The sequence below is a fragment of the Elephantulus edwardii genome, unplaced genomic scaffold (assembly GCF_000299155.1).
Source record: "Elephantulus edwardii isolate Elephantulus edwardi_28Jun2011 unplaced genomic scaffold, EleEdw1.0 scaffold00191, whole genome shotgun sequence".
Lineage (NCBI taxonomy): Eukaryota > Metazoa > Chordata > Mammalia > Macroscelidea > Macroscelididae > Elephantulus > Elephantulus edwardii.
Genome location: NW_006399941.1, coordinates 4,456,669 through 4,483,729, shown reverse-complemented (window position 1 = coordinate 4,483,729; position 27,061 = coordinate 4,456,669). Strand labels below are relative to the sequence as shown.

Here is a 27,061-nt window from a genome sequence, read left to right as displayed (position 1 = left end):
ATTTTTTATTATTTTGTGTGCGTGTACCATCAAATCAGATCTGACTGGTACAGGAGGATATTGCGCCTCCTTCTCCGGCAGAGCATCTGGTGGATTCGAACCGTGTTCCTCTGGGATTGCAGTGCAGCTTCTTGCCACTAGGCCACCAGAGCTCCCCGGTCCTTTTGATTTTCTGACTCCAGCTCTCTGCACATTTCATTATAGTATCTTGTTTTGTTGTCCTGGGCTGCCTTTTGAAATTTCCCATGCATTATGTTTTATAAAATCAGTTACCATTGGGCCTTACCATTACCCCATCTCTTCTGGTCCCTGCAGATCGTTTCTATTTCCTTCACCCCCTCCCTTTATCCACCAAACTGTGCAAACCTGTTGTCTCACCCTTACCCATCTTCACCCCTCTGCTCCTACTCCTTATCCCCTTGGATCCTCATACATGTTTTACTAGTTATCCTTCTATTTTTACAATAATAGTCTTAAGTAGTATTTGTCTTTATGAGACGGAGTTAGTTCACGCAACATAATGCTCTCCAGTTTCTCTCAAGTTATATAGTATTTTTTAAAATTCTTGCTCCTGAGTGCTACATAGTATTCCTTTGTGTGAATGCACCATAATTGCTCAATCTATTCAGTTGTGGTTGGACATTTGGGCTGTTTCCAGGATCTTATGAAGGTGACTAACATTGCTATGAACATTGATGTACAGATATCCATTTGTTTCTCAGCTCTCATTTCCTTGGCATATATTCCTAGTAGTGGAATAGCTGGATCATGCAAAGTGTCTGTGTTTAACTTTCTGAGGAAATGCCAAACTATCTTCCAGAGTAGATGTATCATTTTACAATCCCACCAACAGTGTATGAAAGTTTTCACTTCTCCACATTCTCTACATTTATTTCTTGCTATCCTACTAAACTTTGACACTGCTACTGGGATGAGATGGAATCTCATTGTGGTTTTTTTGTTTGTTTTGTTTTGGTTTTTAAACAAAATTTTTATTTTATACAAGTTTACTTACAAAGTTTACATACTTTTTTTTCACACCAGATCTTTCCCATTTCCTTTACTCACCTCTCCCTCCACCCATCAAATTGTACACCCTCTGATGACCCACCGCCTGCCCGTCCTTACCCCTCTGCTCTCACCATTTCTCTCTTGGATCTTCATACACGTTTTACTTGTTATCTTTTTAGTTCTAAAATAATGATCTTTTACAGTATTTGTCCTGATGGGACTCAGTTCTTTCACGTAGCATAATGCTCTCCAGTCTCTCCCAATTTAGGCAATGATTTTCAAAATACATGCTGCATAGTGTGCCATCATGTAAATGTACCATAATTTCTCAATCCGTGCAACTGTGGTTAGACATTTGGGCTCTTTCCATGTCCTTGCAATAGTGAATAACATTGCTATGAACATTGGTGTACAAGTTTCTGTTTTTGCCTCACTTCTCATTTTTGAAGGGTATGTTCCAAGCAGTGGAATAGCTGAGTCGTATGGAATTTCTATGTTCAGCTTTTTAATGAAAGGCCAAACTACTTTCCAGAATGGTTTTACCATTTTACAATCCCACCAACAGTGTGTAAGAGTTCCTATCTCACCACATCCTCTTCAATAATTATTACTTGCTGTCCTTTCAAATGTTGTCACTGCTACTAGGGTGAGATGGGACCTCATTGTGGTTTTGGTTAACATCTCTCTTATTGCCAGTGATTTTGAGCATTTCTTCATGTGTCTGTTGGCCTTTCAAATGTCTGTATCTGTGAAAATTCTTTTCATGTCTTTTACCCATTTTTTAATTGTGCTATCAGTCTTTTTCTTGTGGAGGCTGTGTAGGATTCTGTAAACTTTTGGTATTCTGAAAGGGTATTGCAACTTTTTTTCCTACTCAGTAGGTTTTCTTTTCACTCCGTTGGAAAACATTTTTGATGAGCACAGGGATTTAATCTTTAGAAGGTCCCATTCATCAATTTAATGCTCTCCAGATTTTGCATTTCTTTTGGCAGTCTCTTTATACCATAGACTAGGCCTTCTAAGCTTGATATCAGTGTGCCTCTTGTGACATTTATGGTTTGGGGCTTAACTCCCAGGTCTCTGATCCACCTTGAGGAGATTTTTGTGTGTGATGTGAGATTTGGATCCTGTTTCAGCTTTCTGTAAGTAGCAGTCCAGTTTTGCCTGCACCATTTGTTGAAGAAGTTATCATTTCCTCATTTAAAAGGTATTATTTCCTTGTTGAATATCAGTTGACCATAGAGAGATCCATTTCTGGGTTCTCGATTCTGTTGCATTGGTCTATTTGCCTGTCATTGTACAGTCCCATTCTGTTTTGGTTACTACCGCTTTGTAGTAGGTTTTGAGGTCAGGAAGTGCTATATCTGATATTTCATTTTTGTTTTTCAAAAGTGCTTTGCTTATTCGAGGTCTCTTTGGAGGCAAGGATTTTGAAGCTACATCTGACAGGAGAGAACAGAGTTCAGAGCTATTGTACATATGTACATATGCAACACTATGTGTCGCAGACTCAACAACAAGAACTATGCTTGATCTTTTACTCTGCCTTTTCTGAAGCAGTTTCTCCCTCTCTCTGTATGTATGTGTATATGTTCGTACATGTGTATAATTGTAAATATATTTTATCATTCTTTGATACACATACACATGTAATAAAAACAAAACACTCAAGCTCACTGCCATCCTTTGATCTTGATGCCACATTCTTCTTCATAGAGTACAGATTCTCAAATTATTTGCTCAGCACACAGATTGAATCGGTATGGAGAAAGAATATACACCTGACACACTCCTTTCTTAAACTTAAATCATGTGGTGTTTCTTTGCTCTGTTCGCACAACAGCCTCTTGGTCTAGGTATAGGTTTCATATGAACATAATTAAGTGCCCTAGGATTTCCTTTTTTCTCAATGTTAACCATAGCTTGTTATGATCTACAGAGTCAAATGCTTTTATGTGATCACTAAAGCATAAGTAGACATTGTTCTGGTATTCTTTATTTTTAACTAGGATCCCTCTGATATCAGCAATGATATCCCTGGTGCCACAAACTCTTCTAAATCCTGCTTGAACTTCTGTTTTTGAATGATCTTTAGCAGTATTCTTTGCATTTGATATTAATGATATTGTGTGATAGTTTCCACATTTTGTTGGATTACCTTTCTTGGTAATGGGAACAAATATGAACTTCATCCATTCCATTGGCAAGACATCTGAGAGTCAGTTCTGACTAAATGGCAATGAGTTAGTTAATGAGGCGTGCAATTTACAAGTTCTAACGGCTTAGTTCATAGAGGGTTGTTGCACTGTGCATTCCTCTCACAGTCTTTACTTTTAGCCATTCTGTTGGATCTTCTTTCTTGTTGTTCTTGTTATGTGCCATCGAGTAGCTTGCAACTCACAGCAACCTTATGTACAACAGCCTTAAACCTTGCTCTATCCTGTGCCAATCTTATTGTCTCAAACACACCTGCCCCATTACCCCAGTCACTGAATCAGTCTATCTCATCGAGAGTCTTCCTCTCTTGCACTGTCCCTCCACCCTCCCAAGCATGATGTCCCTCTCCAAGGACTGGTTCTTCCTTGCAGCTTGTTCAGTGTATGTCAGAAGCTTCAGAATCCTTGCCTCTGAAGATCATCCTGGTCTCACCCTCTCAAGGAAGAACCTATTTGTTCTCCTAGCCACCCATGGTATATTCAATACTCTTCTCCAACAAAACAACTCATAGGCATCAATTCTCCTTCTGTCATCCCTAGTCATTGTCCAGCTTTCTGACATAGCAAATAATTGCAAAGATCATGGCCTGAATCAGGCGCACCTTAGGTCTCCAGACTGAGATCATTACTTTTCAGTACTTTGGAGAGATCTCTGACAGCAGACTTTTCCAATGCAAGTCATCTTTTAATTTCCTACCTGATGTTACCAAAAGTGTTAATTGTGGAGCCAAGCAAACTAAAGCTGCTAACAATCTCAATCTCTTCATCTTCTCTCATGATAACGCCATTCAGTCCAGTGCTAAGAATCTTTGTTTTCTTGATATTGTGCATCAATCCATATCGAAGACTGTAGTTCTTGACCTTCTGCAGAAAGCACTTCAGGTCCTCCTCATTTTCAGCAAGCAGGGTTGTGCCATCTGCATAACACAGCTTGTTTATGAAAGGTGCAAAGAGCTGGATTCAGAAAATCAAAGGGGCCAAACTTGGTCAGCATTTCCCCCCAAATGTCTATGTTATATTATAAAAGGAATAACTTACATATTCAACACTTTCATTCAAAATTATATTATCTGTTAAGTAAAACAATAATTTTCAGTTGACATGGTACAGTAATAAAAATTTAAGAAAACAATGGTATTTTTTAATGGAAAACTTTGAACTGCTTATTAAAGGCATTAAATAATTTTGTTTAATTATGCCAAAATTTATAGTAAAAGAATTTCAGAACTATTAACTGAACATGAGGGAACACCATGACCATTTTTCATATTTAAAAATTATTCATATGGGATCTTTATTGGTTTGGCTACTATATATACATTGAGACTACTTCCAAGTAAGTGATAATACTGCTTCATTGTTATCTTCTCAGGAAATCTGAATTCTGGAGGAAATCCAAGAAGATTTGCTATTTCTTTAGGAGTAAAATAACACATTATAATTAAGCATTAACAATTTGTTTATCTTGTCTTCTTCTGACAAATTTCTAAGAGATTTGTATATATCCTCAATCTGCACATCTGCAATTTGTAGCACAGATCCTGTACCTTCTGCATAGTTTCCATAACCTTTTGTAAAGCACATGGATCTCCTGCAACTGGGCCTAACAATATCTAACAAAAGAGCATATCACTGCAATAGCTTTGGTGGCAAAAAAAAATACTTATTTACATCAATGTCATGTTCAAGAAAATCTTCTAGTATTTGCACGAGAGATCACTGTCTTGTTGCTGTTTCTGGTCTAGTTTTCCTGTGGTCTCGAGCTTAAAAAGTATGGCCTCTTCTTTTTCAGAGCACTGTGAATTATCATCAAGACAACTATTTTCTTCCATTTCCTTTTCTTCAATTTTCTCTTCCATATCTATTTCACATTTTTGTGGGTTCTCAGGTTCAATTTTGGGGAATTCCATAAATATCTGTCCAGGGACTTGAAAAGGTAAAGGCTCTGGTTGAAGCTTTGCAATAACGAAATAATGCAGCCTGGAATTTGAAATGCCAAGAGAGGTTGGAGACAATAGGAATTCTTGGTACTAAAAACCACAGTTTACTATTGTTTGCCTCAACAGATCTCTTGTTGAAGATATTTCAAAACCTTTGACATTTTCTTGTAGTCTTGGGAGAATATCTAGAATATATAAGAAGTTATTTGTCCTTGGATCAATCTTATCCCCCTGTAGTCCAACCCTCTGAGAGCCTGATGCATGCCTCCTATGCCACTATACAGCTCCAGAACTTGCCGGGGCTCCATTCCCAGGCCGCGGAAGCTGCCAGCCACCACCTCGGAACTAAACCTGTTAGTTCCTCCTCGCTCAGCAGTTTTTAAGCTCAGGGAATTGAAGAACAAATTCAAGCCTCGAGTTGCAATACTTAAGGATACTTTGGGCAGAATATTAAATGATCCAGGAAGTATTAAAAGAAGATAGAAAGAGTATACTAATTCATTGTATCAAAAGGAATTAGCAAAGAGAATTATTTCATGAAACAATGTATGAACAAGAGCCAGTGGTGATGAAGGAAGAAGTTCAAGCTGCTTTGAAAGAATTGTCAAAAAACAAGGCCCCAGGAATTGATGGCATACCAATTGACATATTTCAACAAACAAATGGTGTCCTACATGTGTTCACCAAGTTGTGTCAAGAAATCTGGAGGACAACCACTTGGCCAACTGACTGGAAGAGATCTGTATTGTTTCCATTCCAAAGAAAGGTGATCCAAAAGAATGTGGAAATTATCAAACAGTATCATTGCTATCACATACAAGCAAGATTCTGCTGAAGATTATCCAAAAACGACTGGAACAGCGCATCAACAGAGAAGTACTGGCTTTATTTAGAAGAGGCTGTGGTACTAGGGATATTGTAGCCAATGTTGATGGATCGTGCCTGAAAGCAGAGAATACCAGAGGAATGTCTATCTGTGTTTCATTGACTATGCAAAGGCGTTTGACTGTGTGGATCACAACAAACTGTGGCTGACTCTGAGAAGAATGGGAATCCCAGAACACTTAATTGTGCTTATGCAAAACCTATACTTGGACCAGGAGGCAGTCATCAGAACAAAGCAAGAAAACATTGCATGGTACAAAATTGGGAATGATGTATGCCAGGGATGTGTCCTATCTCTATACCTTTTCAATGTATATGTGGAATAGATTATCTGGGAGACTGGGCTCTACAAGGGGAAATATGGCATCAGATTGGAGGAAGACTCACCTTTCTTAGGAATGGAAACAAATATAGACTTCTAATCCATTGACCAGGCAGCAGTCCTCCAAATTTGCTGGCATAAACTGGTGAGCACATTAGGCGGCATCTGTTAAGCAGAACGAGTCAATTGGGACCTTTTTTTTTTCCAGTGTCTTTAGTGCAGCTTCCACCTCCTCCTTCATTACCATTGGCTCCTGTTCTTATGGTACGTCTTGAAATTTTTCAATGCCAGTTCTTTTTGGTACAGTGACTCTGTATTCCCTCCATCTTCTTTTGATGCTTCCTGCGCCATTAAATATATTTCATCTTTCAATATTGCAACTTAAGTTTTAAATTTGTTTTTCAGTTCTGTCATCTTGAGAAATGCAGAGTGAGTCCTTCCCTTTTAGTCTCCCATTCCAGCTCTCTGAGCATTCCATCCTAACACTTTGCTTTATCTTCTCAAGCTGCCCTTTGAAATCTTCTACTCAGCTCTTTCACTGCAGCATGTTTTCTCTTTGTTTTGACTTTTCAATACTGTAGTGCAATTTTCAGAATCTCTTCTGACATCCATTTCAGTGTTTTCTTTCTCCTCTGTCTTTGTAATTGACCTTTTGCTCACTTCATGGGTAATATACTTGATTTCATTCCACAACTCTTCTGGTCTTCAATTGTTGGTATTCAATGCTTCAGACCTATTGTCAAGATGATTTTGAAATCCAGATTGAATAGATTCAGGATCATAGTTTGGTTCTCGGGGAGCTCTGGTGGCCTAGTGGCAAGAAGCTGCAACTACAATCCCAGAGGTTCACGGTTCGAATCCACCAGATGCTCTGCCAGGGAAGGAGGGGCAGTCTCCTCCTGTACCAGTCAGATCTGATTTGACGGTACACGCACACAAAAACAATAAAATAAAAAAACATAGTTTGGTTCTCATGGACCTGTTTTCATTTTCTTGAGGCTTAATTTGCACACGAGTGCTTGATGCTCTAACCCACAGTCTGCCCCAATTTTAGTTTTGACTGCTGATAACTGTAGGAAACTCTGATGGCCTAGTGGCAGGGAGTTGCAGCTACCAACCCAGAGAAGTGTAGTTCATATCAACCAGCTGCTCCTTGGGGGTAAAAATGATGACTGTCTCCTCCATGTGATTTACAGACTCTAAAATCCCACTGTAGGATCAGGTATGAGTTGGATCCAACTTGGCACAACACAAAACAAGAATAACTAAGTCACTGGGGAAAGTACTGAGTCTCACTGTAGCTCCATTTACTCATCTGTAAAGTGAGTTTAATGATAATGCTTGATTCATAAAATTGTCAACAGATCAAATGACCAAAGTGGGAAGGAGCTCTGGTGGCATAGTCTGTAGAGAATTGTGCTGCTAACCCAAAGACAGTACCTCTTTGCCGGTTCAAGTCCACTAGCCACTCTGTGGGAGAAAGATGAACAGTCTCCTCTCATATGGCTTTGGCTTCAGAAATCCTGATGAAGGGTCAGCTTTAAAAGGGTTTTGACTCCATGGAAGTGAGTTTGGGAATTCTATATGGAAAGTAGTATGAAGAGTATTAGGGAGATCTGGAAGCCGTATGGTAAGGAGCTGTGCTGCAAACCAAAGGCACACGGTTCAAATCCACCAGCCACTCCACAGGAGCAAGATGGGCAGTCTTCAGCTATGTATCCGTATACAGCAGCAACAACAGAAGAGTGTTAGGTGTATATAAAAAGCACCATATAATCTATATGGCGTTAAACTTTTACTCCAAAGGCAGCATCTCACTGTCACTTTGAATCTACCAGCAGCTGCACAGGAGAAAAATAGGCAGCCTCCTCCCATGCAATTTATGTTTTTGTTATGTGCCGTCAAGTTGCCTGCCACTCATAGTGACCCTATATACAACAGCTCTGAAGCCTGCCCTGTCCTGAGCCAGTCTTAACAGACTCCAGTACACCAACACCCATTGCCACAGTACCGTAACAATCTGTCTCATCCGGGATCTTATTCTCCTGTACTGTCCCTCCACCCTTCTGAGCATGAAGTCCTTCTCCAAGGACCAGTCCCTCCTGGCCACGTGCCCAAAGTATGTGAGAGAGAGCTTCAAAATCCTAGCCTCCAAGGAGAAACTTTGTTTCACCCTCTCCAAGACAGATTTGTTTTGTCAGTCTATAGTATGATCAAGACTCCTCTAGCACCACAATTTGAAGGCATCGATCTTCTTCTGTCATCTTTAGTCATTGTCCAGCTCTCTGATGAATAGTAAGTAATTGAAAAGATCATGGCCTGTATCAGGTGTACCTTGGTCTCTAGACTGACATCGTTGCTTCTCAGTACCCTGGAAAGGTCCTTGACAGCAGACTTACCTAATACAATTTATCCTTTGATTTCCTGACTGCTGGTGCCAAGAGTGTTGTTTGTGGAGCCGAGCAAGCTGTACCTCTTAACAACCCTCAGTTCTGACTTGAGAGCACTGAGTTGTGAGTTTGATTTGAAGTATAAAAAGACAGCTGAAAAAACAGAAACAAGGGTGCTGTGCATAGCACATGGGTGTGGCTCATGTTGTGAGAGGATATCGCTTTTCACTTGATTATTTGTTTGATCATACTTAATGTTGTTTTCACTTGATTATTTGTTTGGTCATACTTACTGTTGTTGTCGTTACGTATCATCCAGTCGACTCCAACTCATAGTAACCCTGTAAATGAACAGCAGAGCAAAACCTTGCGCTGTCTAGCCCCATGCTCACACTCTGCTGTGTCTAAGTCCACTGTTGGAGTCATGTGTTAATCCGTCTCCTTGAGAGCCTTTCTCTCCTTTGCTCACTCTAAATCTTTCCAAGCATGATGTTGCTCTTTAGGAACTTGCCTTTCCTGACAACATGCCCAAATTATGTGCCATGAATTCTTACTGTCTTGGCCTCCAAGAAGCCCTACAGCTGTACTTTTTTCTAAGACAAATGTGTTTGTCCTTTTGACAGTTCATGGCATAGTCAATACTCTTCACCAATACCACACTTTAAAGGCATCGGTTCTTCTTCAGTCTTCCTTACTTGCTGATCCCATGGGTCAGTTAAATTAGACTGTGCAGTTGGACAGAACAGAAATGACAGCAGGATTCTCTATGGTTTTCCAGAGCTGTCTTCGCATTATGCTGCAGCTCTCAGCATCGGTTCTGGCTCTCAACCTCTGACTCCTGCTCGTCGACTTGATCAATCAGTTTCTGCAAGTTCACGAGCTCTAAAGAGGATGAAAGTTTCAAGAACAGAATAAAGTGGTCCCCCCACCTCCTCTGGGATCTTCCTTCTTCCTCTGTCCCACACCTAGCTTGCAATGGATTTAATAGAAGTGTCAGACTTTAGAATGTCATTTTCCTTTGACTGCGTTCCATGGGCTTCTGCTTGTCGGCTTTACCTGTGGACTGTGCTCTGTTGCCTAAATAGAACTGTCAATGAGAATTAAGCAAACATCTGTGCATGAGCACAAATCGATTCTGATCCCCAGATACAACACATATTTATTTTTGACATAAATATATGTTGTTTTATAACATATATTTATGAAAAGGAGCTGCAGACATCACTTGAGATTCACAGGGTCATCATTAGTCTGGAAATTCAAGGCAGCTTCTTTTTATTACTAACTCTTACTAAGGTCTGGACAGATGATATATTGACCTCCAGACTGTGCACCTACTCTCGCTATCCACTATCTATTATTGTTGTTATGTGCTATTGAGTCATAATCACTTAGGAGGAGATTGCCCATCTTTCTCCCTAGAAACAGTGGGTGGATTTGAACTGTTTGCCTTTGAATTGGCAGTACAAATCATTATCTATGAGACCACAGGAGCTCCTGGTCTATGATCTAGTTTGTTGAGTTTTTTATTATTTTAATAATCTTTATTATGACTTGAATAAAATTTTACAGAGACAATTGGTTTTCTCTCCAACTATTCATACAGTTTTGGTTTTGACATTAATTGCAATCCTTACCTTATGATAACGCTATTCCCACTTCTTCCCTGCATTTCTCATTGCTTTCTTTTTCCTTCCTTCCTTCCTTCCTTCTCTTTCCTTCTTTTATCTTCTTTTTTGAATGCAAACTCTGGTGGTCTAGTCCATAGGGAGTTGTGTTGTGAAACCCTCACTTGGGTTCAAATCTAGCAGGGGCTTTAAAGTAGAAAAACAAGCAATTTATAGCCTCCTAATGTGATTTACGAGCATCAACTCCCGAGCACCTAACAACAAATAGGTAGGGAATTATACTGCCAACCAAAAGGGGCATTCTTCTCCTATGCAATTTACAGCCTTGGAAAACCCTGGTCAGCTAAAGAGTCATTTCTGACTCAGTGGCAATGAATTAGTTAATGAATCATGCTGTTTACAAGTTCAGAAAGTAGTAAACAATATCATTAATATCATATGCAAACAAGATTCTTCTGAAAATTATCCAAAAATGACTGGAACAGCACATTAACAGAAAGCTGCCAGATCTGCAGGCTGTATTTAGAAGAGGTAGTGGTAGTAGGGCTATTGTAGATAATGTTAGATATCTTGGCTGAAAGCAGAGTACCAGAGGAATGTCTATCTGTGTTTCATTGACTATGCAAAGGCGTTTGACTGTGTGGATAATAACAAACTGTGGCTGACTCTGAGAAGAATGGGAATCCCAGAACGTTTGATTGTGCTTATACGAAACCTATACTTGAACCAAGAGGCAGTCATCAAAACAGAGAAAGGAGACACTGCATAGTTCAATATCAGGAAGGGTGTCCACCAGGGATGTATTCTGTCTCCATACCTTTTCAACCTATATGTTAAACAGATTATCTGGAACTCTGGTCTATATGAAGAGGAATGTGGCATCAGGATTGGAGGTAGACTCATTAGCAATCTGCATTGTGCAGATGACACAGCCCTGCTTGCTGAAACTGAGAAGGACCTGAAGGAAGCACTTGTTGCAGAAGGTCAAGGACTGCAGCCTTCAATATGGACTGAAGTTCAACATCAAGAAAACCAAGATGCTCCCCACTGGGCCAATTGGCACCATCATTATGAATGGTGAAGAGATCAGGAATGATAACAGTTTTAGTTTACTTGGCTCTACAATCAATCTGTTGGTACCAGCAGCCAAGAAATCAAGAGATGAACTCCATTGAGAAAGTCAGCTGCCAGGGACCTCTCCGAAGTACTGAAGAGCAACCATATCAGGCTGGAGACTAAGGTGCACCTTATCCAGGCCATAGTCTTCATAATTGCTATGCATCAGAGAGTTGGACAGTGAATAGGGATGATAAAAAGAGAATTGATGCCTTTGAACTGTGGAACTGGAGGAGAGTTTTGAATATACCATAGATTGCTAGGAGAACAAACAGGTTCATCCTTGAGAACGTGAAACCAGTCTGCTCCGTGGAAGCAAGGATTCTGAAGTTTCATCTGATATATTTTGGTCATGTTGCAAAGAGGATTCCTTGGAGAGGGACAGCATACTTGGGAGGGTGGAGGGACAGCACAAGAGAGGAAGACCCTCAATGAGATGGATCGATTCAGTGATTGGAGTAATGGGAGTAGGTGTGTCAGAGACAATAAGATTGGCACAGAATAGACCAGGGTTTAGGTCTCTTGTGCATAGGGTCACTATGAGTCACAGATGACTCGATGGTACAAAAGAACAACAACAAAAACAGTGGCCTAGTCTTCACAGTTACTTGTTATACATCAGAAAACTTGACAATGACTAGGTATGATACAATGGAATTGATGCCTTTGAACTGTAGTGCCAGAAAAGAGTATTGAATATACCATGTTGCTAGAAGAACAAACAGGTTCATCCCAGAGAGGAAATCAGGCTGCTCCTTGGAGGCAAGGATTCTGAAGCTTTGTCTGATATACTTTGGACATGTTGCAAGGAGGGACCAGTCCTTGGAGAGGGATGTCTTTTTTGGAAATGTGGAGGGACAGAGCAAGAGAAGAAGACCCTCAGAGAGATGAATTGACTCAATGACAGGGGTAATGGGAATAGGTGTATCAGAGATGATAAGGTTGGCACAGGTTAGAGTAGGGTTCAGAGGTGTTGTACATAGAGTCACTATGAGTCACAGGCCACTCAATGGCACATAACAGCAACAACAACAACAATGGTCTAGTCCATAGTCAGTTACACTGTGCATTCTTTTGCTATTCTTTACTTTCAGACATTCCCTTAGATCACCTTTCTTGGGAAGGAGAACAAATATGTACCTCTTCTAATTCATAGGCCAGACAGCTGTCCTCCAAATGTTGTAGCATAGAGTGGTGAGCACATCCAAAGCTGCATTGGTTAACTGAAACTAGTCAATTGGTATCCTGTCAATTCCTGGGGACTTATTTTTCTTTTATCATTTTTATTGTGATTTTAATGAAGTATTATAGAAAAGTTAGATTTTTTTTGGGGGGGAGGAGACTTAATTCACTTTATTTGTTATACAAAATGCACTCTGTGGTGGTCACAGCTGGAGCCTAAGTCCTCTGCACAGAGAATCTAGTAAGTCTTTACAAGATGGTCCGTGAATTCCTGGTAGGGAGACTTTGGTGAACATAGTCTTTTTCCAGAGATCTGGGGTCAAGTAGCTCTAGGTCTTGGAGATGGCATCAAAGATGGCCTTGGCAAAGTTGCCCCAGGGTAACTGTGCAGCCCCTGGCTGAGGTGTAGCAATCATGAATTCCAGCCATCAGCAGCAGCTTCTTGGGCACAAGATGATCCCAGTGCCTTGGGGTGCAGGGATCAGACTCACCAACACAGAACCATAGCGCCCAGTCACCTTGCAGGGAACGGTGTGAGGCTTGGCAATCTTGTTCCCCCAGTAGCCACTCCGCACAGGGACAATGGAGAGCTTGGCCAGGATAATAGCCCCATAGATGGCAGTAGCTACCTCCTTGGAGCACTTGACACCCAAGCCAACATATCCATTATAGTCTCCAATGGCGACAAAGGCCTTGAACCTCGTCCTCTGGCCAGCACGTGTCTGCTTCTGCACTGGCATGATTTCCAAGACCTCATCCTTGAGGAACATGCCCAGGACAATGTCAGTGACTTCAGACTCCTTGATGGGCAGTGAGAAGAGATAAATCTCCTCCAAGGATTTGATCTTCATATCTTTGACAAGACGGCCCAGTTTGGTGGCAGTGAGCCACTCCTTGTTGTCCTAGGCTTGGCCTCCTTGAGCTCCGCGGCCCCTCCCACAGTCTGTCCACGGCCATGGCTGGGTTCCCGCAGGCCTACCGAAGCCTCCCCAGAAACCGTCAGGGCCATCCCAGGGCCCCTGGGACCTCTGGACCCTCCCACTGCACCAGCATCATCCGCCATTTGGTGCTTTCTCAGAAAAGAAGAAGGGGAAAGTTAGATTTTAATTTATTTATTCATTCATTCATTGTTGCACATATTAACCCCCCTCCCTCTCTTCCCCTCCTAGTTCACGTTTTTTTTCTAACCATTCATTGTTGCACAATCACCTCCCCCTCCCATCCCCACAGGCCTCTTAGCAATCAATGTACCTCTTTTTCTGGGATGTTGTCATTTGCCGAGGCCTTCAATGCAGCTTCCACCCTCCTCCTTCATTATCATTGGCTTTTGTACATACAGTACTTCCCAAAATTTTTCTGTTCTTTTTGGTACAGTGATTCTGTTTATTCCCTCTATCTTCTTTTGATGCTTTATGAGTCATTCAATATATTGCCCACAGCATCATTCAATATTGTGACTCAAAGTTTCATTTTTCAGTTCTCTCATCTTGAGAAATGAAGAGCAAGTTCTTCCCTTTTTATATTCCAATTCCAGCTGTCTACACATTCCATTATAATATTTTTCTTTGTCCTCTCAAGCTGCCCTTTGAAATCTTCTGTTCAGCTCATTTACTTCAGCATATTTACCCTTTGTTTTGGCTTCTCAATGCTCCAGTGTAATTTTCAGACTCTCTTCTGACATCCATTTTGATTTTTTCTTTCTCCTCTGTGTTTGTAATGACTTTTTACTTTCTTCATTGATGATATCCTTGATATAATCCCACAGCTCATCTGGTCTTTGATCACTGTTGTTGTTATTATGTCTGTCGAGTCATTTGCAACTCATAGCAACCCTATGTACTTCAGCTCAGAACCCTGCTCTACCTTGTACCAAACTTACTGTCTTTGACACATCTACCCCCATTACCCCAGCCACTGAATCAATCCATCTCATCTAAGGTCACCCTCTATTGTGCTGTCCCTCCACCCTTCCAAGCATGATGTCCTTCTCCAAGGACTGGTCCCTCCTTGTAACATGTCCAAAGTATGTCAGACGAAGGTTCAGAATCGTTGTCTACAAAGAGCAGCCTAGTTTCATCCTCTCTAGGATGAACTTGTTTGTTCTTCTAGCAGTCCATAGAAGGGCCCTTGTTTTTTGCCACTTCCTTTAAAATAGCTTGAACTTCCTCATTAATCACCATTGCCCCTTGATCATATGATGTTCCATTAAATTCTTCTGTGTCAGCCAACTCTTTTTGATACAGTGACTCTGTGTACTTCTTCCATCTTCTTTTCATGCTTCCTACATAATTTAATCATCTTCTCGTGTTTTTGTTGTTGTTGTTGTTGTTGTTATTGATTACCTTCAAGTTGAAGACAACTCATAGTGACCCTATGAACAAAAGGCCTGAAGCCTCTCTAAACTATTGACATTTATCAAAATTCATGGAGTTTCCAGAGGCATGTTATTTAGGAAGTGGATGCCACTCCTGCTTCCAAAACTGTCATAGTACCTTATTGTTTTTATGTGCCATTGAGTTTCCTGCAATGTATAGTGAACCTATGTACAGCAGCTCCTAATCCTTCCCTGTCCTGAGCCAGTCCCACTGTTTCTGAAATGCCAACATCCATCACTCCAGTTATCCATAGTTCCCATAGCATCCTTGAATATTGCAGCTCAAGGCTTGAATTTGTTCTTTAGTTCCTTCAGCTTAAGAAATGCTGCACAAGTTGTCATGAGCTACAGAATAATATCCATACACATTCGAGGAAGTCTAGTAAATACCACTATCATTCAAACAGATGTACTAACAAGAGCCGAAGAGGAGGAAATCGATTTTTACCAACTTTTACAGTTAGAAATCTATCAAATATGCAACCAAGATGCACTAATAATGAGTGACTGTAATGCAAAAGTTGGGAACTAGGAAGAAGGATTAGTAGTTGGAAAACATGAGCTTGATGGCATAAATGAGGCTAGAGATAGTGATAGAACTTTAAAGAGTCAATAATTTATTCATTGTAAATACCATTTATAAGAAACATAAATGGTGACCATATATGTGGATTTCACCTGATGGTAAACACAAGAATCAGATCGATTACATCTGTGGAAAGAATCACTGGAAAAGCTCAATATCAGCTATGAAAACTAGGCTGATTGTGGAACAGACCATCAACTACTCATATGCAAGTTCAAATTAAAAATAAAGAAGGTTAAATCAAATCCACAGGAACCAAATTTGATTTTGAGTCTATCCCACTTGAATTTAAAAACCATCTCAGAAACACATTTGAGTCCTTGCATACTAATAAATGACAATCAGATGAGATGTGGGAGGGTATCAAGAATATCATCCATGAAGAATGCAAAAGGTCAGCATGAAGACAGAGGAGAAGGAAAAAACTGACTTGATTTCAGAAAAGGCCCTAAATATTGCCCTAGAGCGCCAAGGAGACAAAGCAATGGGAAGAAATCAGAAAGTTAAGGACCTGAACAAAAGATTTCAAAGGGTGGCTCAGGAAGACACATAATAGATGGAGAAATGGTTGAAGTTGTCAACTATTTCATTTTACTTGGATCCACATTCAGAAGTTATGGTTAACAGCAATAAGAAATAAAAAAATATATTGTATTGAGAAAAATCTTCTGTAAAAGATCTCTTCTTCAAAGTTCTGAAGAGTAAGGGTATAAATTTAAAGACCAACGTGCACCAAAGCCAAGCCATGATCTTTTTAGTTACTTACTGTGTATCTGAAAGTTGGACTATGAATAAGGATGACAGAAGAAAAATCAATATTTTTTTAATTGTGGTTTTGGAGAAGAGTACTGAATATCCTATGGGCTGCCAAAGTAACAAACCAACCAACTTATTTTTGAGGAAGTGGAGAATCAGAATCCCAGAATACTTAATTGTGCTATGAGAACCTATACTTTGATCAGGAGGCAGTTGTCAGAACACAGCAAAAAACACTGCATGGTTGAAAATTAGGAAGAGTGTACACCGGGGATGTGACCTATCTCAATATATTTTCAATCTATATTCAGAACAGATCATCCAGGAGGCTGGGCTTTATGAGGGGGAATGTAACATCTGGATTAGAGGAAGACTCATCAACAACCTGAGTTATGCAGATAACACAACGCTGCTTGCTGAAACTGAAAAGGACCTGAAGCACTTGCTGCAGAAGGTCAAGGACTGCAACCTTCAATATGGATTAAAGCTCAACATCAAGAAAACAAATGTTCTCACCACTGGGCCAATTGACAGCATCCTGCTAGACAGTGAAGAGATTAAAATTGTTAACAAGTTTGTCCTAGAAAGGGTGAAACAGCTGCTCCTTGGAGGCAGAGATTCTGAAGCTCCATCTGACGTACTTTGGTCATGTTGCAAGGAGGGACCAGTCCTTGGAGAGGGAGATTATACTTGGGAGGGAGGAGGGACAGCACAAGAGAGGAGGCCCTCAATGAGATGGATGGATGGATGGATTAAGTGACTGGGGTAATGGGGGTAGGTGTGTCAAGAGATGATAAGGTTGGCTCAAGATAGTGCCAAGTTATACATAGGGTGGCTATGACTCACAGGCAATTTGACAGAACATAATACCATCACCAACCAGGGGCAGGTGGTCCTTAGAAGCAAGGATGGGGAAACTTCATATCACATAATTTGGGCATGTTGTCGGGAAGGTTTCCCCAATGGCACCTAACACATGAACTCCAATAAAAAAATGTATGAGATATGATATGAGGAGGCTGACAAATACACAGAAATGCACACCAGAAGAGAATAAAATTGATGAATGGGACCCTTTAAAGATTAAATCACTGTGCACATCACAAAAATTTTCCAATAGGGTGAAAAGAAAACCTACCAACTGGAGAAAAAAAAAATTGACAATACCATCTTAGATAATGACCTCATAAAAGTTTACAGAATCCTACAGAGCCTCCAGAAGAAAAAGACTGGTAAGCCAATTACAAAATAGGCAAAAGACACGGAAAGAATTTTCACAGAGGAAGACATTCAGATGGCCAACAGACACAAAGAAGTGCTCAAAATAACAGGCAATAAGAGAGATGCAAGTCCAAACCACAATGAGATACCATCTCACTTCAGTAGCAGTGGCAAAGTTTAACAGAACAGAAAGTAATAAATGTTGGAGAGATATGAAGAGGTGGGAACTCTCATATACTGCTGGTGCAATTGGAAAATGGTACACCCAATCTGGAAGGCCGTTTGGCTGTTCCTCAAAAAGCTGAATGTAGAAATTCCATATGACACAGCTATTCCACTGCTAGGAATACAACCCAAGGAAATTAGAACTGATAGAAAAATGGAGATTTGTCCACCAATGTTAATAGCAGCATGAACATGGAAATAGCATACATGTCCAACTACAACCAAATGGATGGAGGAGTCATGGTACATTCACATGATGGAATACTATGCAGCACACAGCAGCAACTATTTAAAAAATACTATATAACTTGGGAGAGATTAGAGAGCATTATTCTGAGTGAACTAACTCAGTCTCATAAGGACAACTACTGTATGTGACCATTATTGTAAAAATAGAAGGATAAAATGTGTATGGAGATCAAAGGAGGGGAAGGGATGGGAGCAGAGAGGTGAGGATGGGTAGAGGCAAAATCACAGCATTGCACATTTGGTAGATGAAGGGAGGGCCTAAAGGAAATGGGAAAGATCAGGCAGGTCCTGAAAAGACCTAATAATGGTGGGCATAGTCCAATGGTAATTAATTTTATAAAATACAATGTATGGAATGATTGTATGAAAAATAATGTCCATGAAGAAAAGTGGGGGGAAATATTTTTTAATAAAACACCCCCACCCCAAAAGTGTATGGGAGATACCGCATAGATAGTTACATCAATAGTCTATTGTGCAAATAATGTATCTGTACCAAAATTCCCAGCAAACCTCGGTAATCACTAATTTTCTCTCACAAGTCTATGGATCAGGTTAGAGATTGTCTAAGCTCACCTGATCTCAACTGGGCTTAGTGTGTGTCTATACTTAGCTGGCAGGTCGTGGAGGGCTTGGCTGGTCTAGGATGACCTTGGCTGGACCAGTTTCCTCTCTTATCCTCCAGAAAGTTATCCCAGGCTTATTCTTATGATATTAGCCAGAGTCCAGAAGAAAGACAAGAAATAAGCAGTATCCTGAAACCTAGGCATAGTAGTAATATGTCTTATCCATTGTATTCTTATGATCAAAACAAGTTACAAGACCAGGACTTATTCAAGAGCTGGTGAGATCGACTTCACCTCTTGGTGGGAGGCATTGCCAGCCTGTTGCAAAGGATGTGAGTTCAAGGAAATATGAATGATGTCTGTAAAGTGATAGTGGTCAAAGCATTTCACCTGTTACTGCCTCGATTATTAGTGTCATTATAGTTGGATCATGTTCATACATAATTTAATCCAAAGTAGAAGGTTCTAGAAACTTGTTGTTGTCATTAGGTGCTGTTGAGTTGAGTACAACTCATAGTGACCCTATGAACAAAGGATCTGAATACTGTTCTATCCTGAGTCATCCTCACACGTCCTGACACACAAGAGCCCAGTGCAGCAGTCACCATGTCACTCTACCTGGCTGAGAGCCTTCCTCTCTTTTACTGACCCTCCACCTTTCTAAGCATCATGGCCCTCTTCAAGGAATAGCCCCTCCTAGCAACATGCCCAAAGTATGTGAGGTGAAGCCTCATTATTTTTGCCTCCAGAGAACACCTGGCTGCACCCTCAACATTCTCTTGGCTGTCCTTGGGATGGATGTTCAGTGCTCTTCTCCAACACTACAGTTCAAAGGCGTCAATGCTTTTCCTGTCATCTTTATTCATTGTCCAGCTCTCAGATGCATAGGGCACTGGGTTTTCCTCCCACATATAAATGCATGAGTCTCAATTCTGGTGCAAGTTATCATCACCTGAGGATATTGGTGCTCAGGCACTAACTCCAGAGGTGTATACTAATGTGCTTGAGGTCAGAGCCCTAGGACTGGTATTTGTATTCTCTTTAAACCTCTGCCAGTGATTTTTGGTCCCTGAGTAACATAAACAGTTTATGCCCAACTATCAACCGAAAGATTGGAACTTCAAAACTATCTAGCGGTGCCAAGAAAGAGAGTCCTGGAATTATGCTCCATAAAGATTACATTCAATAAAACCTTGTGAGGCTCAGTTCTGTCCGGTAACTAATGAGGTAGCTGAGTTAGAATCAGAGAGCACTGGTGGCATAGTTGAAAGGGAGTTTAACTGCTCACTCAAAGGCAGCACCTCTCTGGTGGTTCGAATCCACCAGCTATCCCTCAGCAGAAAGATGGTCTCCTCCCATGTGATTTATAGGGCCCTGAACAACCACTGGAGAGCCAGCTAGGAGTTGATTCTGACTAGACACCAAAGAGATATTGAGTGAGAATCAAGTTGACAAAATAGGATTGATTTTTTAGGTTTAGTGAGATTGGACTGAGAGCAAGGAGCCTGGCAGCTCAAAGAATAAACCATTAGGATGTGAACAGAAAAGTGGCGTTCCAACCCACACGCAGTTTTGCTGAAGAAAGATGATGCAGCCTGCTTCTGTGAATATTTACTCATGTGGGTCACTTGTACTCTATCTTAGTGAAACAGAGGACGACCCTCAATAAGATGGATCAGCATAAGGATGGAAGCCATGAGCTCAGATGGGTCAGAGACGATGAGGATGGCACAGGTCAGGGTTCAGATTTGTTGTTCACTGGGTCACTGTGAGTCACACTTGACTCCAAAGCACCAAACAGTAACAACACCACAAGGTGAAGTGGATGGGACAGCCGTGGGTTGGGGTTTTGGTTTGATTTGCGGTTTTCTGCCTCAGTGGTAACACTCTCCCCATCTTTTTTTCCTCTTCCCCCTTTAGTGCTCCACCACGTGCGGGCTGGGGGCCTACTGGAGGAGCGTGCAGTGCAGCACCCGGATGGACACAGACTGCGCGGGCACCCAGAAGCCAGACCCCGCCAAGAAGTGCCACCTCCGGCCCTGCGCCGGCTGGAAAGTGGGGAACTGGAGCAAGGTAAGCACTCAGGCCCAGCAGAGTCCTGGCGTGTTCCTAGGTGGGTAAGCCTTGATTGAGCATGCTTCACAGCTAGTGTGGTGTGTGCAGGTCAAGGTTTGTGGTAGATAACCCTCCATCCAGCAATTTTATCAGCACCACGTTTCCAACAACATATGCCCACGTCGAGGAGCCCTGATGGTGCTGTGATGAAGGCATTCAGCTGTTATGCACATCACATGATCAGTTAGGACCCATCATCTGCCCCACTGAAGAAAGATGAAGCAGTCTGTCCTTATAAAGGTTTGCAGCCATTCTGGGGAACCCTATGTGAAGTTCCACTCTGCCTACTGGGTCACTGTTAGTCGAAATGGGCTTGGTGACAATAAGTTGGTTGTTTTCTTAGTCTGTTTTGGGGGTTTGTTTTTTTTCCAGCAGAGGCTCACTTCGAGTCTCTGGGACACATTTCAATAATTCTCATGATATTGAAAACTTTTTCATCCTCTATGCACGCTTCAGACTCCAGCATACTATAAACATAACATTCACATACATTTGCTATTGTTGTTGTTGTTGTTGTTATATGCTGCTGAGTCAGAATTGATCCATAGCTGACACTCTAGGAGGTTTTCAGAGACAGTTAATCACACAGGAAGAGAATGTCCTTCCTTCTCCCGCGGAGCAGGTGGTGGCTTCGAACCTCAGGCCTTCAGGATTGCAGGGCAGCTTCTTGCCACTAGGCCACCAGAGTTCCCTTTTCACATGCTCTAGAAAAGCCTTACTCCTCTGATGGCTCAAGTACACCCAAGAAAGCTGGACAGTCTCCTCTCAGGCCCCTTACAGCCTCAGAAACCCATCAGAAGGGAGATACATAAAAGTCAGCTCTGACTCGATGTCAGGAAAAAGGAAGCAAAAAATTCACTGGACTCGCAATATTGTGATTTTGCATTATTGCCATGGTCTGCAGCCACAGTATCTTCTAGGTGTGCCTGTAGAGCGGGAAAAGGATGGGAAATCTCCTGGGCAATTTACTTCCCCCCAAAATGGGCTGAGCTATGAGTCAATTCCTGAGTCAACAACAGCAGCATGCCTCTATAAGTTTTGCTAAATTAGGGTTCTTCCCTTCCTGCCTCTCTTTTGCATTTTCTCTTTTGTAACTTGATAGATGAGTAAACTTGAGGCTTTAGCATAGGAGCAAACAGCAGCACAGGGATAAACACCAGGTCTTTAAGCAGAAGAGCAATGGCAGATACATCATTCTCTTGTCTCCTGGTCCCCTGGTCCCACCAGAGAGGAGACTGCACGCCAAACGGCTTTGTCCCCTTTGCTAAGGCAATTCTCTCATCTTTAGACGTAAGGGCTAAGTGGGACCCCTCCTTAGGAAATCTACACATATTCATTCCATGATACCTGCCCTTAGGTGTCTCTCTCCACACCATTTTTCTTTCAGGATTGAACACTGTTTCTTTTTTTCTCTTTCTTCCCAATCATAACCAGTTCGGGATCCTTTGAATGCTTGGCTACACATTGGCATACATTTAAAATAAATAAAGAACACTTAAGAAACATCTTTACACCCCTGACCTTGCCAAATGTTGGTCACATCCTAAGGTTCTATTTTTTCCTCACTGAGGATAATCCTTTCCTTGGAAATTATGCGGCTCAAAAATCAGACAGCTGCATGAAATAGCTTGCGCTTCGCAAAGGTCAGTACAGGCTCTAGAAAAGTCCACTGCAAAAGCTGGGAGGAGACTTGGAGAAACTCATCGCAGGGCTCAGGGGGCCTTGGTGACACAAGTGGGTTAAACATTAGACTAGTAATCAATGGTTTCTGTTCCTATAACGATTGAGAGCCTCCGAAACCCTTTGGGACAATTCTACTCTGTCCTGTAAGGTTGCAATAAGCTGGAATGAATTAGACAGCAGTGGATTTTTCTCTAAAATCAAGTGTCCGAAGAAGGTCTTAGAAGAGGCCTAGTAGGTAAAGAGTTTCACTGCCAACCCACCGATATGTGGTTCAAATCCACCCATTGCTTTATGGGAGAGAAAGATGGGCAGTCACCTCTCCTGTGATTTACAGGCTCTGAGAATCTGCTGGAGGGTCATCTATGAGGTAGTCCTGACTGAGTGAAATGTAAAATCAACACAAGAATCTCCTGCTTGGCCAGTATTTGCCTCTCTTTCCTAATGTGGAGGGTGACAGACACATTTACTAGATTCTGTAGTGTCCTGTTGACCAAAAGTTTGGGAGTTCCAATTCATTCAGAAATGCCAAGGAAGACAGTTTTTTTCAATCTATTTTTCAAAAGGCCACCCACTAAAAATGCAACAGAGCACAGTTCTACTTGTGACAATACATAGGGTTGCAATGAGTTGGAATCGACTCACTGACAGCTTATTGACTTTTTGCTAATACTCTTAATGGATTGCATGTCAACATCGATAAGACAAAGGTCCTCATCACTGAGCTGTTATGTGCCGTCAAGTCTTCTGCGACCCTATGTACAGCAGCTCTGAGCCCTGCCCTGTCCTGAGCCAGTCTCACTGATTCTGACACACCAACCCCTATTGTCCCAGTCACTGTATCAATCCATCACATCTGGGGTCTTCCTCTCCTGCGCTGTCCCTCTGTCCTTCTGAGCATCATGTCCTTGTATGTGAGATAGAGCTTCAAAATCGTAGCCTCAAAGGAGAGACTTGGTTTCACCCTCTCCAACACAAACCTATTTGCGTTTTGTTTTGTTTTTTTGGTTTTGGGGGGGTTTTGTTGTGGTTTGTTTGTTTGTTTGGATTTTTTTCAGAGGGTTGTGTTGTTTTTTGTTTGTGGTCCATGGTATGTTCAAGATTGAAATTGTTGATGATTTCATCTTATTTGGATCCACAATGAGCACCCTTGGAATTAGCAGTCAAGAGATCAGGAGACATATTGCACTGGGGAAGTCTGTAGTCAGGGACCTCTCCAAATGACTGAGGATCATTAATGTCAGTTTGAAGACTAAGGTGTATCTGATTTAGGCCGTGCTCTTTTTAAGTCACTTGCTATGCATCTGAGTTGAACAATGAATAAGGATGACAGAAGAAGAATCGATGTCTTTGAGTTGCGGTGTTAGAAAAGCATACTGAGTACCCCACAGACTGCCAAAAAGAACAGATATGTCTTGGGAAAAGTCCAGCCAGAGTGCTCCTTGGAGGCAAGGATGGTGAAGCTTTGCCCCACATATTTTGGACACGTTGCTGGGAGAGGTTAAGGACATCATAATTGGAAAGAGAGGAAGACCCTCGATGAGGTAGGTTGACACAGTGACTGCAGCAATGGGCTTGAGTATATCAGAGATGGTGAGGATGGCACAGGAGAGCACAGGGTTCAGATCTGTTGTTCATGGTGTCGCTATGAGTCATACTCAACTCATCGGGCCAACAGCAACTCAGTAGTTTTATTGAAGCTGTCTCTGACGTGTCATTAAGCTTTGTTAGTTTCTCTTTTACCTCAAATTTTGACAAGTGAGAATCTTTCTTTTATTCCCATGCATTGTCACCTTGTGGCCCCACGAGGTGTATTCTATACAGAGTAGACTCCCATGTCTTTGGCATCTGTTGGGTTTGAGCATCTGACTTTTAATCTGAGCAGCGAGAAATTGGCCACGGTGCCATCACCACTCCTCTTTCTTTGGCTGTCACATTATCAATCTATGGAGCCAGGGTGAAGCAATGATTATGCACTAGGCAGGCAGCTAACTGAACGGTTGATGGTTAGAACCCAGCAGCAGCTCCACAGGAGAAAAGAGCTGGCAATCTGCTTCCTTAAAGATTAGAGTCTAGGAGTCCCTGTGGGGCGATTGTACTCTGCTGGGTCCCTGTGAATCAGAGTTGGCTTGGTGGTACACTGCACAGACGTCTGAAGTCTAAATCATTCACTGGGAATGATTTGAGAGGCTTTTCCCCCTCAGCATCACTAATCCTGTCAGCTCTTTCAAGTTCACTCAGAGGCAAACCTCCAGACACTTGAGTCAGACAGTAGACCCCTGAGCTGCCTTTAAAGATTGAGAGGATTTATCTTCTGCCAAATTGACAGCTGGCCTTTCAGGGCTCCTCTCTGAGACAGAGAGATCCTAATTTTACATGGAACCTTCCCCACTAATCCACTGAACTCCAGAGACTTTCATTCTCCTAGGACTGGTGGTAACTACAGCCTCACCTGCATGCACAAGTGTCAGACCCCATGGGTGGCCAGGTAGCTGTCATATAACTTCCCACCACTGCATTGCTGCCTGCAACGGATTTGCGCTCTTATTCTATTCCCTCAGCCATAATACTTGATCCAAACACATTTTCTCTTGTAGGTGACAGTAGAATGTGACCCTGCTTTTCATCTTCTCGATGCTCTCGTAGTGTTTATGCTGCTTAATAATAAAAAGTCAGCAGTTAAACCACCAGCTACTCTGGAGGTAAAAGATTGGCAGTCACCTCCTGTCAAGATTTGTTGTTTGGTTCCATCAAGTCAAGTACAACTCATGGTAACCCTATTAACAGCAGATGGGAACCCTGTCCTAACCTGTGCCACCCTCACAATCTCTGACACACTCAAGCCTATTGCTGAAGTCACTGTGTCAATCCACCTGCTTGAGGGTCCTTCCACTCCTTCACTGACCCTCTACCTTCCCAAGCACGATGTGCCTCTCCAAGGAGTAACCTCCTCTAGCAATATGCCCAAAGTATGTGAAATGAAGCTTCCAGGGATTTACAGTCTCAGAATCCCAGTGGAAGGTCACTATGAATTGACATGGGTGCCACAGTAGTGAAGAGAAAGGCTTTATCAGAGTAGCTTGCTTCCTGTTTATGCAATGATCTGTTTGAAACGTTGTGTTGGAGTCCTTATGTCTGTCTTGGAAGCATAGTTTCTGCTGACTTGAACCTTTTGGGAAGAGCTCCCTTTCCAAGGCACCTCTGGAACCTCTAACTATTCATTTAACAACTGAGCATAATACCATCTACATCACACAGAGATGCTCACAAAGTTTCTCTCCCACATGTCGTGATCAGGTCAGTAAAGACTCCATGTTGACCTTCCAGACAATCTCTGAGGCTGTAAATCCCACAGGAGACCACCCATCTTTTTCCCCCAGGGATGTTTGGTGGATTGAACTGCTAGAGAGACTCAGGCCATGAATCAGCAGCACAACTCCCTATGGCCTTCACCACCAAAGCTCCGACTGCTCATCAAAAGGCTAGCAGTTCAAATCCACTAGTCTCCCTGTCCTTGGGACAAAGATGGTCAGTCTCTGCCCATAAAAGTTGCACAGCCTTGGAAACCTGATGCAGGGTGACCAAGAATTGACTCAACTTCTGTGGGTTTATTAAGCATCTGAGCAGCATTGGTGATCACTGGTGAAGCACTTGTCTGTCAACTGAAAGGTCATCAGTTTGAACTCACTGGTTGCTCAAGAGGAGAAGAATGTGATTGTCTCCTTCTGTAGACATTTCTGGCTTTACGAATCTCCAGGCCACAGCCCCACTCTCTTCTAAAGGGTTGCTATGAGTTGGAATCCACTTAATGGAATGGATCTCAGGATTAGCATTTGGAGTTATCTTGTTGGCAGTTATGGACCCTGGTGGCACAGTGCTTAACTGCTTGGCTGCTAACCAAGAGGTCAGCAATTCAATCCCACCAGCTTCTCTATGGAAGAAAGATGTGGCAATCCATTGCCATGAGGCTATGGCCTTGAAAATGCTGCGGGGGATGGGGGGGGAGCTTCTGCTCTGTCCTGTAGCATTGTTGGAATCAACCTGACAGCTCTGAGTTTGGTTTGGCTTGTTTTCAATTTGATGCTAAGCTAAAGGTTGGTGGTTCAAGCCCACCTAGTGGGGCCTTGGGAAAAGGGTCTGCTTCCATTAAGATGACAGACGTGAAAGGCTCATGGGGCAGCTCATCTCTGCACCTCAGGGGACTGATCTCAGCCGGAATTAGCTCAACAGCAGTGTAGGTTGTGTCTTTTGGTGGGGGTGGTTTGTTGTTGTTTTTTTAAAAAAGAAGGCTTAACGTAGTTTTTTTGTTTTGTTTTTGTATATTTATGGCGGGAGATGGTTGGAAACTCTTCATAAATAAGTAGGGTGTTTTTTAATTAATTTTATTTTTAGGAAGAAGGATTGGCCATTCACTTCTGAAATAGCAGGCCTCTGAAAACCCTTTGTACAACAGAACACATGTAGATGACAGAAAGGGCAACTGAGGTTGAGCTTCCAAGTACGGAAATACAAAGGAAGAGGAACAGTTGTAAGCAGACACTAGAAATTGGAACATGGAATGAGAGAACCATGAATGTAGGAAAATTAGATATTGTTAAG

At 41.9% G+C, this 27,061-nt stretch overlaps 1 protein-coding gene and 2 pseudogenes across 1 annotated transcript in view; 1 reads left to right on the top strand and 2 right to left on the bottom strand.

The window, feature by feature from the left end:
• ADAMTS12 (ADAM metallopeptidase with thrombospondin type 1 motif, 12) overlaps positions 1-27,061 on the top strand; it is a 680,205-nt gene that overhangs the window by 606,592 nt on the left and 46,552 nt on the right. The window contains exon 20 of the mRNA XM_006896807.1: positions 20,588-20,740. Within this exon, the coding sequence (XP_006896869.1) occupies positions 20,588-20,740 (153 nt within the window). The remainder of the gene's footprint in view (positions 1-20,587; positions 20,741-27,061) is intronic.
• On the bottom strand, positions 4,505-9,190 carry LOC102866538 (annotated as a pseudogene).
• LOC102866141 lies at positions 12,862-13,753 on the bottom strand (annotated as a pseudogene).